General features: G+C 36.7%; 1 protein-coding gene across 1 annotated transcript in view; it reads right to left on the bottom strand.

Annotated features, from left to right (window-relative positions):
* The window catches only part of LOC150099878 (receptor expression-enhancing protein 5-like), a 177,095-nt gene extending 161,877 nt beyond the window's left edge, over positions 1–15,218 (bottom strand). Inside the window, exon 1 of the mRNA XM_090403508.1 lies at positions 14,975–15,218. Coding sequence (XP_090259634.1) covers positions 14,975–15,218 — 244 coding nt within the window. The remainder of the gene's footprint in view (positions 1–14,974) is intronic.
* Positions 15,219–15,542: the final 324 nt, after the last annotated feature.

The raw sequence follows: 15,542 nt of genomic DNA, 5'->3' as shown, positions 1-15,542 counted from the left end.
TATGTTTGTGATAAATTATTATTATTATTATTAAACAAGACCTCATGGAGTCAAAGACTCATCTAGGAGGTCCTTTTATCTCACACACATCTCATCATACCGGGTCTTAAACACATTCAAACTCCTTGCAGACACCACACTCTCAGGCAAGGCATTCCAATCATTCACAACTCTGCACGAAAAAAACCTGCCTCTCACTCCCCTATTCACACCCTCTTTATACAGTTTCCAGGGATGACCTCTGGTTCTCCCCTGATCTCCCACTATTCGCTGTAGAACTTCTCCACCATTGATCCTATAACAACCCCTTACCAACTTGTAGGTCTCTATCATATCTCCCCTCTTCCTTCTCTCCACTAGACTCTGCAAATTACATCTTTTCAATCTTTCCTCATACTCGACATTCCAGAGGTCAGAAACTACCTTAGTCAGTCGCCTTTGGACCCTTTCCAACATCTCTTCATCCTTCTGAAAACCAGGTGACCAAATCTGGGCACAATAGTCCATGTGTGGCCTAATCAAAGCCTTATACAATGGAACAAGAATCTCCCTACTTCTACACATCAGTGTCCTCCTCATCATTCCCAGAAGTCTTTGCAAATTAATAAAATAATACATTTTATTGTTTTATTTGACATTTCGACCCCTGTGTTGAGGTCATTATCAGAAGGATACATGCGTATAGGAACCAAGCTACATGCTGTTGCACTCTATGCAGGTAAATTAAATCTACATTGTTAACTAATCTTTTTATTAGTCTGACCTCGAGTGATAAAAAAAAAATTATAAATAAAAACTACAATAAACTCTGCTAAAGTCCTCACGTACTAAGATTCTTCTGGAATTGTACAGCTCGTATTGTTATATTACCATTATCTTCTGGATTTGTACAATACAGTTGCTATTGAATGGGTCCTCCACATTCTTGGAATGGTTAGACCATCATTTTTATTCAGATTCCGATCATGTTTGAGCATTTCACATGCTTCCTTGAATTATCGCTCGAACCAGGTTTTGGTGTGGTGTAGGGACTTGGCACCTTTCCAACCAATTCTGTAGTATGTTTGGAGTGCATGGTCAGAAAGGCCGGTTTTTCCAAAATGGAGGTATTTTATGTGTCATTAATAAAATATTAATGACATATAAAATGTGTTCATCATTCCTGATTGGGATAGTTCGCCCTGTTTCCCCTGTGTATGGTATGTTACATGTGCATTGTATTTTGTAAACCCCTGAGTGGGCTAGGTGTGGCAGAGAAACCTTGGAAGAACTGAGTAGGTGTCTTAATTTCGTCGGGGGTTTAAAGGTGGTTTTGATGTTATATTTGTGTAGTATTCTGTCTGTTTTTTCAGAATTGCCTCAAACATATGGTATGGCAATAACATTCTTGAAATATTTTTTGTTATGAGTGATATCTCTGTGGAGGATCTTGTGAATGGTTTGTATATTGTATCCATTTTTTATAAAGGTATGTTTGATGGCCTCATATTCATGGTTAAGAGCTTGTTCATTTGAACAAATAGTTTGAGCTCTGTGTTTAAGGGTGCTTATGTCCCCTAGTTTTTGTGTTGGGTGGTAAGAAGTTTTGTGTATGTACTGGCCTGTGTGTGTGTAAGTTTGCGGTAGACTGAGAAGCAGAGACAGCCTGAAAGAAGACGTGTGACGAGTGTGTCTAGGAACGGAAGATAGTTGTTTTTTATCTATTTCAGTGGTGAATTGGATGCATTTGTGTTGTTTGTTCAGGTGGCTAAGGAATGTATTTAGTGCTTCGCGGCAGTGTGGCCAAATGGCAAAAATATTGTCGATGTATCTGAGCCAAATTTTGGGCTTTAGGCACGCCGGCTCTAGAGCTCGTTGCTCAAAGTCTTCCACATAAAAGTTCGCTATTGGGAGGGGAGTAGTTTTTATTTATATATATATATTTTTTTTTTTATTTAATTTTAATTTTTTTTTTTAATCACTAGAGGTCAGGCTAAGAAAAAGATTAGTTAACAACGTACATTTAATTTACCTGTATAGAGTGCAACAGCATGTAGCTTGGTTCCTATGCACATGTATCCTTCTGATGATGAACTCAATACAGGCGTCGAAACGTCAAGTTATTATTTTATTAATAATCAGTTAAATAATCTTTTCAACGTGGGTTTTGTGTCCCTAAATTCATAAATATGAATGTAGAAAGACAAGAGACTGTGGAAGCAAAGGATAGACAGATGAGTGGGAGGAGGGAGAGTGGGAGAGAAAGGAGAGAGAGAGATTGCAAGCCATAAGAGTCAAGGACGCTAGTGAGAGAAGGATGAACGAATCTGTTTGGAGTGTCATGTATGGAGATTTGATGATTCCAGGTGTGCAGAGTAGAGTGCCAGAGGAATGTTTGCTGGTAGAATGAAAGAGAGTGTGGCAATGGCACTGAAGGGGAGTGAAAGGGTGGAAGAGATGATAGTAATGGTTGGGATGAATGACCTGAGAGGTAGATTGTGATAGAAGTGGAGTGATTGTGTAGCACAAAATTTCAGGTTGATATTAAACATAGTGCAGCAGAAAAGTGCCTGAGAAAAGGTATTGAATATGTTTCCCGATATGATAATATGCAGTGGAGGAAAAAAGCTGTGATGATGAATGAGATGATAGTGAGAATGTGCAGGAAAAGGGGGGGGGGGTCTGGAACATGTGGATGTGTTGAGTACATTTGAAGATAGAAGGGAGCTGTCTGCAAGCAATGGATTGCATTTGAATACAGAAGGATGCAGGCATTTGGAGAGACTGTTGTTTTCTGGGCAAATGAGTGTGTCAGAACAGCGAAATTAGAATTGCATGGTTGGGATGTTGCAGGGATGGCCTCATGTGGGGATAGTAGTTTGAGAAATAAGACAGTGTACACTACATTTCAGAGGGTCGATTATGAGGGGAGTAAAAATGACTATAACAATGCTTGCAATACACTGGTTTTTCTATATACAAATGCTAGAAGCATTAAGAATAAAGGGAATGATTTTGTGCATTGACTGAACTAAGTCTCTCCAGATGTTGTTGGTATCAGTGAAACTTGTTTAACTGAGATAGAAACAGAGATAGAAACTGGAGGATATAGAATATTCTGGCAGTATATGGGAAGGTGAATGTCACAGTGGTAACATTTACTATTATTATTATATTATGTGACACTTCCAGGGAGTCCAAAGACTCATGGAGGGAGGGCATCCACTCTACAACTCTCTGTCTCCACCACTCAATCCACCCAACAAACTGCAACTACCTTCATCTACACCACTATCACCACTAGTATTTTAACAGACAATCACAAACATCCATGCCAACAGCTGGATTCGAACCTGCAGCCTTTTGGCTGGAGAGCAGACATGCTAACCATTCGGCCACACAATCCCTCTTACTCATGATAAGAGAAAGCGTGTGCTCAGGCTGAAGAATCTTAGCAGAAATAACACTAATGACTTTCCAAGTGTGTGTGGTGTAAGATGGTTGGTTATTGGACAAGATATTTAGTGGGATATTGCTACACACCAGGGATTATAGTTGGTGATGGTGAGCAGGAAATATTTAGGCAAATTAGTCTGGCAAGTGCAAAGTGAGTGATCATTATGGGGGAACTTCAACTATAGTGACATAAACTGAGCTTGCAGTAATAAGGGAACTGAATTTTTGGATTTCTTGAGGGACAACTGTCTTAGGCAGCATGAGGTGGAGGGAACATGAGGATCAAGAGTTTTGGATTTGGTCATAGTATCGGAGGATCTGATTATGACTATGATGATAAACCCCACCAGCGGTGAGAGTGACTGTATAGTACTGACTTGGAGGATGAATAGGCATGGGGAGCTATCAAAACAGAAGGAAGTCATGTGAAATTACAAGTTTAGTGGATTGGAATGGTGATTGCCTCTCTCATAGGTATCAGAGAGTTGTATATGGGGGAGCAATATCAGGGAGTAGGAAGGTTACAAGTGGAGTTCCAAAGAGTTCAGTCCTGGGACCATTGCTGTTCATGTCAATGATATTGTCACAGGAGTACAGGGAGATGTTCAGTTGTTTGCAAATGATGTGAAGCTTGGGAGGGTTCTCAGTAATAGTGCTGATGTTTTGGCTCTTCAAGAGGATTTGAATAAGCAAGAAGTGTGGAAATAGGCATGGGGATGTCAGTTTAATGCAACTAAATGTGAGGTTTTAAAATTTAGGATCCACAGGTGGGATGTTTCACATACATTTGGTGGAGTTATACTGGAAGAAGTAGAGGAAGCAAGGGATCTTGGGGTGATTGTGGATAGATATTTAAAGTTCTGAGGACATATTGCAAAGGTTATGTGAAGACATCTCAGAGAATTGAGACAATGTTGAGGATAACATTGACCATGAAAGATAAGTGCTGGTCCCATTGTGTAAAGATTTGATCAGACCACATCTAGATTTTTGTGCTCAGATCTGGTCACTGAGATTTGAAGGGTAATGAAGTAACTTGGAGAAGGTTACTTCATCAAGATAGACTGGGGATATGCAGACTATGGGGGGGGGGAGATGATTGAGACATTTAAGCTGTTGAAGAGGTATTATTGTATTAACACTGATTTTCCTCATTCTAATATATGAAAATCAGTGTTAATACAATAATACTCCTTCAACAGCTTAAATGTCTCAATCATATCCTCCCCCCCCCCCAGGAGCAAAGACAAGAGGCCATCCCTAGAAGTTGCAAAAGGAAGTGGTGAGTAAAAGGGTAAGAAGTAAGTTTTTTGCATAGAGTGGTAGGAGAATTGAATGCATTGCCTGAGAGAGAGTGGTGAACATACAGAATGCATGATTTTAAGGACTGGGATGATAGACTTTGTGTTCACTAGTGTTGATCTTCTGCAATGAGTGTCGTGATTCCATGGAGGTCAGGAAAATAATAATGATATAAAATATTATTATATTATATTAAAGTGGTGACAGGCCTGATGTCCTAATCTCATAGTATAACATTATATGCTGGACGTAAATAACCAATGCACAATTCTCTTTTTCAAGATTTCTTAACCAAACTGAATAACTGAAGTAACTATTTTTTCATGAAAATCAAAATTTTATGAAAAAAAACTTTTTTTTTTTTCAGTCGTCCTGCCTATTTAATCAAAATAGGAAGGAAGACGGAAAACATTAACTGTATCCTAAATGGGAAACCCATAGAACAAGTAAAATGTTCTATATTAACACGTTTTTAGTGAAGATTATTATTGTTGTTACACAGGCAACTCATGGAGTCTTTAGACTGAAAAGGGGAGGCTCTAAACATAGTGCCAAGTGCTAACCAACATTTGCACAATATCTGTCATACTTCGCTTTCCCCATTATGGTAACAAAAGCAGACTCTGGCAACATATTAAATTCATTCACTACTCTCCAAGCAAAAAATCTACTATTCATACTCTTCTTAACCACATTCCTGCTCAATTTCCAGGAATGACCCCCTAGTCCCCCCCCACTATTCCTGTACTAAAAACTCTTCTCTGTAAAAGTCATATAAAAACCTTTAAGTAACTGATATGTCACTACCATATTACACCTTTTCCTCCTATTAACCAAATTCTGTAACCCAAAAAAATCTTCAACTTCTATCAGAAACATTCCACAGAACTATCACCTTCTTGGTCACTTGACTCTGGATCCTTTCCACCTCTTCCTCATCATCCAGAAACCAGCTGACTAGATTAGGGCAGCCTTATCAAGAGGTATAATAACTTATTTATCTCTGCTTGTCGGGGGGGGGGGGTTGTTCTTCAATAACCCTATAACCTTATGAACTAATTTAGTTACTTTTGCAATATGTCCTCTGGACTTCAACTCCCTATCCACCAATACTCTCAAATCCCTGGCTTCACCAAGCAGTACAGCTCCATCAATATAGTACATAGCAGATAATCGTTTATTTCACAAAATGCATAAACCTTACACTTTTCCACATTAAAGTGACAGGCAATTCTCCTTTTCTCACACTGCCAGTCTATTTAATTCATCCTGCAAGATGACTACATCATCTTTATTAAATATTATTAGACACATATACACAAAAATAAAAATTTTACTATTGCATATAGCTGGCTTGGTTGGCTGAATGGTTAGCATATCCACTCTCCAGCCAAGCTGCAGGTTCAAATCCTGCCATGGGCATGGATGTTTGTGACTATCTGAGAAAATAGTAGAGATGGTGGTGGGTAGTAGATGGTGTCGGTATAGATAATGCGGTTCACTATGGTTGGTGGACTGAGTGGTGGAGACAGAGAGTTGTAGAGTAGGTGCCCTGCCTCAATGAGTCTTTGGACTCCTTGGGATATCGCTTAATAATAATAATAATAATATAAAATATATTATTATTATTATTATATCATAAATATATGTTCGTGCGGTTAGCCTAGTGGCTATGCACTTTGCAACCATATGAATAAGGAAGGAGTGTCCTAGGTTCGATTTCTGTTGACGACGTGAGGAGCTTAAGGATCTTCCTCAGTTATAGCCAAGTTAGCCAGACTTGGGTGAGGACAGCAAGGTTTTCCCCCACCAGTTTATCTGGGGTTTTTCATCCCATAAACAGGCAAACCAGCCCCATGAACACACAGGCTACAGTCATAGGATATAGTACAGCAAGGAAGGCAACAGGAAACCACCTTGCTCCTAATCATTTCCCTAGTATGGTAGCATATAGCTACTCCCACCAGCTGTATGGCTGAATGAATAGAATAGAATGAATATATATAATATATTTAGGCCTAAAATTAACAAGCCATCATCAGTGTATCAGCTTAACCACAAGTTGAAGTTAAACAAAGAATTTTAATCATTTCCTTAGAGAGTTTCTGTATATCCGGTTTGTAACTAGTCATTTTTAATTTACATGCCACGAAGTGTTGCAAGACCTGGAAAACAAATGAACTCACCATTACGTGAATAAAATCCTTTAAAAATTTTATAAATGAAACTATGATAGTTTTATTTTCATTTTCAATTTTACTTCAGAGCTGCAGTTTGCCGACCCCTGCTCTAGTCCAATACTTGCCTTTTACATTGGCACCAGTTTAAAATTGAGAGGTTATTTAAAGAGAATGCTGAAAAACTTCTGCACCACCTGAACTTAAAACATAATGATTATCTATATCATTGCCAAGATTTGGGAGAGTCTCATCCTCATAAATGACAAGCAATAGTGTGCTCACTTCCCCACTGTTTTCAATACATATTTAAATGCGTGCACGCACGCACGTGCACACACACGCGCGCGAGATGTTTCATCCTAATCTTCTTTTTTTTTTCCTTAATGTCGGATGCTGTAGTATAAGCTGAATGCAAATTGCAATGCCTCAGTTATGGCCTTGAGCGCTTGCAATATGATTTTTTTTTTATGGAACTTTTGGCAGACTTAGACGAACTATGGCTGCGAGTGTGACTGAGTATAATGTCAAATAGCAGTTTTATTCTAGTAAGAATTATTTCTATTATATGATCTCAGCAGGTGTCCATATCTGGAAAGTGGAAAACAGTAGTCTGACCATGGCAAGGAGTAGTAAAGTCACGGAGGTCATTCTAGAAGACAGAATAAGACTGACCAAGTGAAGGTTGTTATATACATTGTACATGCCTGTCCTCTTGGTTATTCAATTCAAGTTTACTTTACTATATAACAACCTTTACTTGGTCAGATCTAGAAGAAATCTAGGGTGTTGGCAGGGATAATATACTGGAATGTCTGCACAGCTAGCCTAGTAGCAATGTGCTTCGCAACCATATACCTGGGGAAGAAGTGGCCTAGATTCGATTCCCGTCAAGGACGTGAGAAGCTTAAGGATCTTCCTCAACCATAGCCAAGTTAGCCAGTCTTGGGCATGGACTGCAGGGCTTTTCCCCCAGGATGGGGTTTTTCATCCCACAAGCAAACCGGCCCCGTGAACACACATGGATACAGTCAGGAATACTTAAGACAATCCCTCAAGCCATAGGTCTGAATTGTCAGCTATGCTGGTCCTGAGTCCGAATAAAAAGTGGTGCCGTACCTCCTCGTAAAAGGGGCTCATGGCCGTTGAATCACTATACGAAATGAATGAATTACTGGAATTAGAGAAGGGAAGCTGGTTTGAGTTGCAGAGAATGATGCTGCAGAAAAAGATAATCTAACCATTTGAGTATTTCAGCTGAAAGTTGAAGAGATTACAGCTATTATTAGAGTCAGAGAGGATGGAGACAGCAAATAAATGCAATAAAATGTGGTAAGGAGATTTTGAGACAGAGCAGAACATGGAAAGATTTGTAAATTAAAGATACCAAGAAATTATATACTTGGTTTAATCCTTTATCCAAGTGTAAGCAAACAAAGTTTGCTCCCGAAGTATTTTTAGGACTGGGGTAGCTCACATATGGGTCTGGCTCCCACTGATGAGACCTCAATAAAGATCTAAACCGGTCTGGGTAGTGACTCTTCCCATGATGAATAGCATTATACTATCTGCAAGGATATGTGCTTTGCATTATGGGATACTAAGGCAAGTGATGTGAAGTCATTAGCCTCTATATACGAGTTGCCCAAGTCCTGAAAATAGTTCAGGTGCAAACCTGTTTGCTTACACTTGGATAAAGGATTAAACCAAGTATATAATTTCTTGGTATCTTTAATTTATAGTATAACCAAGTGAAAAAACTTCCAACAAGTAGAGATTTGCACTTGTACATTCTCTGTCATGGGATGACAATTCTGATGGATGCAAAAGCACCGTCCTTGTAGTGGAAGAAATTGTGTGTCGTTTAGGCAGCTAAGATGGGCAATAGTTGTGGAGGTCTTCAGATGAAGTTCCCTTAGGAATAATGTATCTGGAATGGATGACTACAAGTGGAATGTGATACATGCATTACAAAGTGCCCTTTTTTTTATTGCCCCATGTAATAATTTCCTAACTTATTGGCAAAAATATCATTTAAAATATATCATCTAAAGTTTTTCATTCTCCAAAGGGAAGAAGAAACTTTCAGTTCTAATTTCTGGAAATCAGTAGTCAGCTTGTCTTCATTGATAATCATTAACCATAGCTAAGATTTGTAGAGTAAAAGCAACAAGTATGGTAAACAACTGCCTCATCTTCCTAACTATAACTAGTATAATTAGTGTGAACTCTGCAGTTGATTTTTGTTGAGTTGCTGAGTTAAAAACGGGGGCATCTGAGAAAAAAATCTTATTCACTTGCATCATATCTCAACTAACTTGGCTTTAAAAGGTTTGAAAAAAAGTTAGTTCCTCTACTCAATGACCAAAATCAAACTTATTACATTCTTCTGTCAATCACTAAAATGGAATGTCAACAAACAAATTAAGGCGACTGGGCAAAACTGACTGAAATAATAATAATAATAATAATAATAATATAGGAATTATTAATAATTACAGTTTTATCATTATCAAAAATACTGGATGGAATTCAATGAAATTTGGTATTTGGAAACTATTAAAATTTGGAGTTTTTCAATTTCAGTTTCAATCCTAGCTGAATTTGTCATGCTGGCTATGGGTTTTCAAATGTCTTTGAGTGATAAGAGATTGAACACTGGTGGAATGATGAGATATTTTGAGCCTGTGCATAAGAAACTGAAGAAAATACAGAGCCTTTAAGTTGCTAAAAAAATTAAGGCTGATCAGTCAATTTTAAACCTTTGCAAAGTATTTTTTTCCAAATACTAATTTGGACAACTGCTAATAGTTCTTTTTTATATGCAAATCGAATTTTAGAGCAGAATTATATATTATATTACCAAATGGAATTATATATTATTATTATTATTATTATTATGTGTGTGTGCATGTGTGCATGTGAGTGCGTGCGTGCGAATTCTCAATCATAGATTTCGTAGCTTCCCAACACAGCAAAAAAAAAAACATAATAACCAACTGGTGTCATCCTCAGATAAGCTTACATATAAGCTTCGAGGATGAAAGCAAAGAAATTAGTTCTCATCCAAGATGTATCATATGTAACCAAATGCATGTAATGTACATGTATTACATGTAAACCAATGTATGTAATGTAAATGTCACATGTAAACCAATGTATGTAATGTAAATGTCACATGTAAACAAATGTAAGTAATGTATCATATGTAAACAAATGTAAGTAATGTATCATATGTAAACAAATGTATGTAATGTATATAATAACTGTAACAAATGTATGCAATGTAAAAAAAATAAATAAATAAATAATTTTCTTTTAAATGTAAATCATGAGTTTACACTGTATGTTTGTGAGAATAAGAAAATATAATATTTAGATTGCATATGTGTAAATACTGTTGTATAATCACACCTTTTCAAACTTGAAAAAAAAAAGTAAACTACAACATGTAATATTATACAACTTATGAAACTCTGAACAATATAATTGTAAATTATTACTGTTGTTATTTAAAAAAAAAAACTGTAATCATCATTATTATTTAAAGTCTCATTATATGTAGCACGTGCTGAACCTTGTAAAATAATATACTGAACAGATGATCATTGTACATATGTAAATATTTGAAAGAAAAAAAAAATTATTATTATTATTATTATTATTATTATTCCAGCAAAGGTTGCTCGATTGGTAGTGCCTATGCTACTAATGGCTCGCAAAAAGTTAAGCAAGTTTGAGCGCGGTTAGTAGTGGAAGGGGTTCAAATCGTTTGATGCTGTTGGCACACTCTCCCTCGATGAGTCTTCTTTCTCCCTGGAGGTGTCACATAACAATAATAATAATTATAATTAATAATAATAATTATTATTATTATTATTCGTGACACCTCCAAGGAGTCCGAAGACTCACCGTGGGACCTACTATAAAACTGTCTCCACCACTACAGAGAACCTATACTACCAATCATCTCCATCAATGCCACCTACCGCCCACCACCACCACAAGTCTTATGCTGAGTCAACACTTATGGAATAGTACTACACTATTTTAAGTTCTTACACAATAAATTTGATTACTTTCTCGTCCGTTATTTTAATAAATTTCTCATGCGTGGCAAAGGAAAGATAGGAAACGAAACTTTTTCCCGATTTTGGCAATGTGCTCAGCAAGAAAGGGATCAAATTCACTAATCCCTAGTGCCTTACCGACAACAATACAGTAGCTTTCCGTGCACGTGTCTCAGTCTTTGTTATGCAGAATTTGATTACATGCCAATATGCCTGCAGACTAAACTTACAATGAGGAAAAGAAAATTTTTCTCTACTTGTGAGTAGATGCGGCATATAAGGAACATGTTATAACTAAAAAATGAGAGCCAGGAAATTTCAGCCGCCCCTCAAAATTTGCCGCTGTAGGCCCGAGCCTATACCTAAATACGCCACTGCCTATACCCTCTCCCCCAATTAAAAAAAAAAAAAAAAAAAAAAAAAAAAAAAAAAAAACCTTTATAAAAACGTTATTTTTAATATTTGATGCCAATAGAGTGAGTATTTCAGTTTGAATTTTATCTCCTAAATAGGAGGGCATATTTTTAAAGTCAGGATCATTATCTACACGTCACGTGTGTTCCGATATAAAAGGATCAGACTTTTATAACATCTCAATGCATTTTAAAAAATTGCCATTGTTGCGATCGTAAAGAGTATTACTTTTACCATGAAGAGCTAGATTTTGTTTGCCTAAAAACTGTACAAAAATTATTCTTTTTATAACTTCATACCAACGTTTCTTTTCATTATCTAAAACTGTTTGCTGCAAATGATCAATACAAGTTTTATTTTTTAAGGATGTAATTAATTCTGTCCATGTTTTGTAATTGTTCAAATTATTTAAATTTTTCTCATGACGATTCAGGTACATTGCAAGATGTTGCCTATATTCTGCTGATAACAGCCAGTCACGGATTAAGGATAGTTGAGACCCTCCCCCAAAAAAAAAAATAATAATAATAAAGAATTAAAAAAAATTAGATGGCAAATAAATGAAATTTTGTACTTTTGAATTTTTTGAACTTCTGGATATTTCTGCCTGTTAATGGGTTATAGGATGATGAATAATAAAACTTTTTAGTTTAATGAATAATTTTTTATGTCATTTTTACAAATTTCCTTTGCGAATTTTAGAATTCGCGAACTTATTATGTCTTCAAAGTTTATTTTTTTGGCAAACTCGTGTTCAATGGAAATTAGGGATTGCGCCATTATTTAAATCGTAGATAGTGCGCGCTGTTCAAAATACGTATTAAAACGTAATAATTGTTTTGGAAAAATTTTCGCTTAAAATAATGAAGATTTTTATTATGTTTACTGAAAACATTAATCTGTTTTAGGAAAATGTCTTGACTTTGGGGCCTCCACAAAGCCTAGGGCCCCTAAGCACGTGCCTCATTGCCTTAATGGGTAATCTGCCACTGATAACAGCAAAATATAGAATAAAGTTAAAAACTGCAGCAGAATTTCTTATATATGTTTAGAGCAAATGCGAGTGTGAACAAGATTAAACAGATTCAAACGCGCGTCATCCTGTAAACAGTAAACTCACGTAAGTTCAAGTTTTTACTTGTTTATGCTAAACTACTTGTTAGAACTAGGATCAGAATAAAATAAGATTTTAAGGAACAACAACAAATAAGTGATTATTAATAACTTGTTTAAGACAAATCTATAAAATATAATTAAAATTTAAACAAAAATGTAATTTATTTTGATATAATTAATGAATAATTTTTTTTTAAGTATTTCCTCTTCGCCTGAAATCTTTGGCGCCTGTGTGAGTCGCCCACGTTGCAGATATTGCCGGCGCGCCCCTGGGTAGGAAGAGCGTTAATCCTCCTCATTTCGAAATGTGTAGGCGAAAATTTGAAATAAACTGCATTTAACAAAATAATAATATGCAATCCTCCACTCACTTCCAAAGTAACACTCTTTCACTGCTGTCATATTTGGTTTAAACACAAAGCGGCAGTGGGTCACTGCTCTCTCTCTCTCTCTCTCTCTCTCTCTCTCTCTCTCTCTCTCTCTCTCTCTCTCTCTCTCTGTGTGTGTGTGTGTGTGTGTTACGGACGTTTATGTTTTGCAGGGCCCTGTTCACCACATAGTCTACCACTTGGCAGATTAATGGGTCAGGATGAACAGCAGCATTTGCAAAGAATTTTGCAACCTTTTTGCGCAGTTAAATTTTGTTCTCAGGAATATCGGCTTTTCGGTGAAGCTGTATGTTTCTTACGATCCATGATGCGTTAAACGCTATTCGTAAACTTTTTTTTTTTTAATTGTCAGAAGTTTTAGTGAGTGAGTTCACGAGGGTGAGCCACACATCTCGACTGACCTGATCAGCATCTTGTATAGCAACAGTTTAAGTTCTGCTCGCAATCAACTACGACAACCCATTAACGGGTATAGCAGTGCAGTCCTATTTATTTTGAACAGACATGATAGATATGAGTTGTAAAGCGAAGTCCTTTATCGAGTTGAAATCCTTAGTATTTGGCTACTAATTGCCATGAAATGGCAATTAAGTAGCCAAATACTAAGCGGCCAAATACTGAGCAATTACATAGCCAAATACCAACTACAAACACTAAATACCAAATAGCCAAACGGCGAAGTTATCATGTTTAGCTACTAATTGCCATGAAATGGCAATTAGTAGCTAAACATGATAACTTCGCCCATCGGCGTTGCTATAACTTTTACCACTCGGAGCGATCTCTGAGTTTGCCGCCTCACTCAATATACACCAAAAATACTACAAAAAGTCAAAACGACTTATAGGGTAAGGTTCAAAGTGCTATTCGGGGCGGACCCCCCCCCCCCACACACACACACACCTCCAGCTAAGCCGCTGCTCCGGGGAACTCGTATTCTTGTGAATAGCACTGCAGTGCTCTTGTATGTATTAACATTAATTCATCATTTTTGAACCACTGTTTTAATACTGGCAGTGCATTTTGTAGTTTTTTTGGTTGCCAGTTTAGGTTGCAAGGAGCGGATCATTATTTCAAGTGTGTGTGCTTTCAGAAAATTTTGGTATATATCCTCGTTCCAAAAAAAAAGTGCTGATCTTCGCTTTACGAAAGTGGTAAAGGTTATAATTCCCTTTAAGCCATTCCGCAACAGCGATACGAGGTGAAGATGCACCTCGTATCGCTTCGCAACTGTAAGTCATGTGACTGGAAAGGAGAAGAAACGGAAGTGATATGCAATAGACGTCACTGTGACGCGCATCTTTAGAGGACGAGAAGCATCTGGAATAAGAAGAAATGCAGCCGATATATAGGTAAGTCTTAATTGCTATAAACGTTTATAAAACTCCTCCTTTCCTCCTCCTAACATAACTAGTTAGGAGGTTAGGTTAGGAGGAGGAGGAGAGCAGCTCGCTGGTACCAAACCAAATAAAACCTACTCTAACCTAACCCAACCCAACCCAACCTAACCTAACCAAACCAAACAAAACCTACCCTAACCTAACCTAACCAACTTAACCAACCTACCCTAACCTAACCAATTCAACATAACCTACCCTAACCAAACCAACCAACCATGGCGACGTAAATTTGGCGTCATATCCAGTTGCTGCCATGCTAACGTATCGTCCGTTGGTCCGATTTTGGAAGCGGATTTCTTTGAAAAAATAAATAATGAGCGCCAATTTTTGTGAGTTACGTTGTAATTATCGAAAGGAAATTGTCTGATATGCTACGTTTCCGATTTAGAGAGGAATGACTTAAAGGAAACTATACCCGTAGAAAGTTCGAAGCCATTTTTTTTTGTACATGCATCAAATGCGATTCTATACAAATCATATTCATATAAACCAATGTGTCTATCTTTCAGTCGAAACTTTAAAAAAAATCATAATTTTAATTCAAGTGAACAATCCAAAACTAAATGTTTTCCTTTATATGTATATTAAGCGCACGCAATATTTCGGTAATCAAATAATAAATATTTCGATCAATGTTTAAAATATATATCTGCATATTAATATTAACTTACCAAAAAATATGCGCAGTCTTCTAATTCCCGTTAAAGATTCAATCTTTTCAAGAATAGTACAGTACCAAATATTTTCGTGTAACTTTTGATTTATATCTTGAACAGCTTTCCATTGCTCAAAATTTTCATATTGGTTCTTTATCCACGCTATTCCAAATCGCTGGACTTTCTGCATAAATGCAGCAAAATTTACTGCATGAATTTTCTGCATAAAAGACGGTCGTGGTGCTGGTGAATCAGCCATCATAAAGAGATAGAACAGTAAAAAAAAAAAAATATATATATATAGGCGTTACTAATATCAACGGTTACAGGAAGCGAATAAAACCAAAAGACAAAGGTGACAAGTATTGCCACCTACAAATAATTGAAAAAATCAAATTGAGAAAGAGGCAGGAAAAGTTTAATATTTATAAATGTCAGCTCAAATAAATATAAAATAAAATAAAAGAACGATGACAATAACAAAAAAGACCTGATAAGTTCGATTCTAGTCAACAACTAGATGAAATCTTACACTTGGAGACATTGAACAATTATACCCACTCATCTTCCCACAGTACCCGTA

This window comes from Typopeltis vanoorti, chromosome 14, assembly GCF_054136105.1.
Source record: "Typopeltis vanoorti isolate ZY-2024b chromosome 14, IOZ_Tvanoo_1.0, whole genome shotgun sequence".
In the NCBI taxonomy this organism is placed as follows: Eukaryota; Metazoa; Arthropoda; class Arachnida; order Uropygi; family Thelyphonidae; genus Typopeltis; species Typopeltis vanoorti.
The sequence above is the reverse complement of the archived record's forward strand: the minus strand, read 5'-3'. Positions and strand labels throughout refer to the sequence as shown.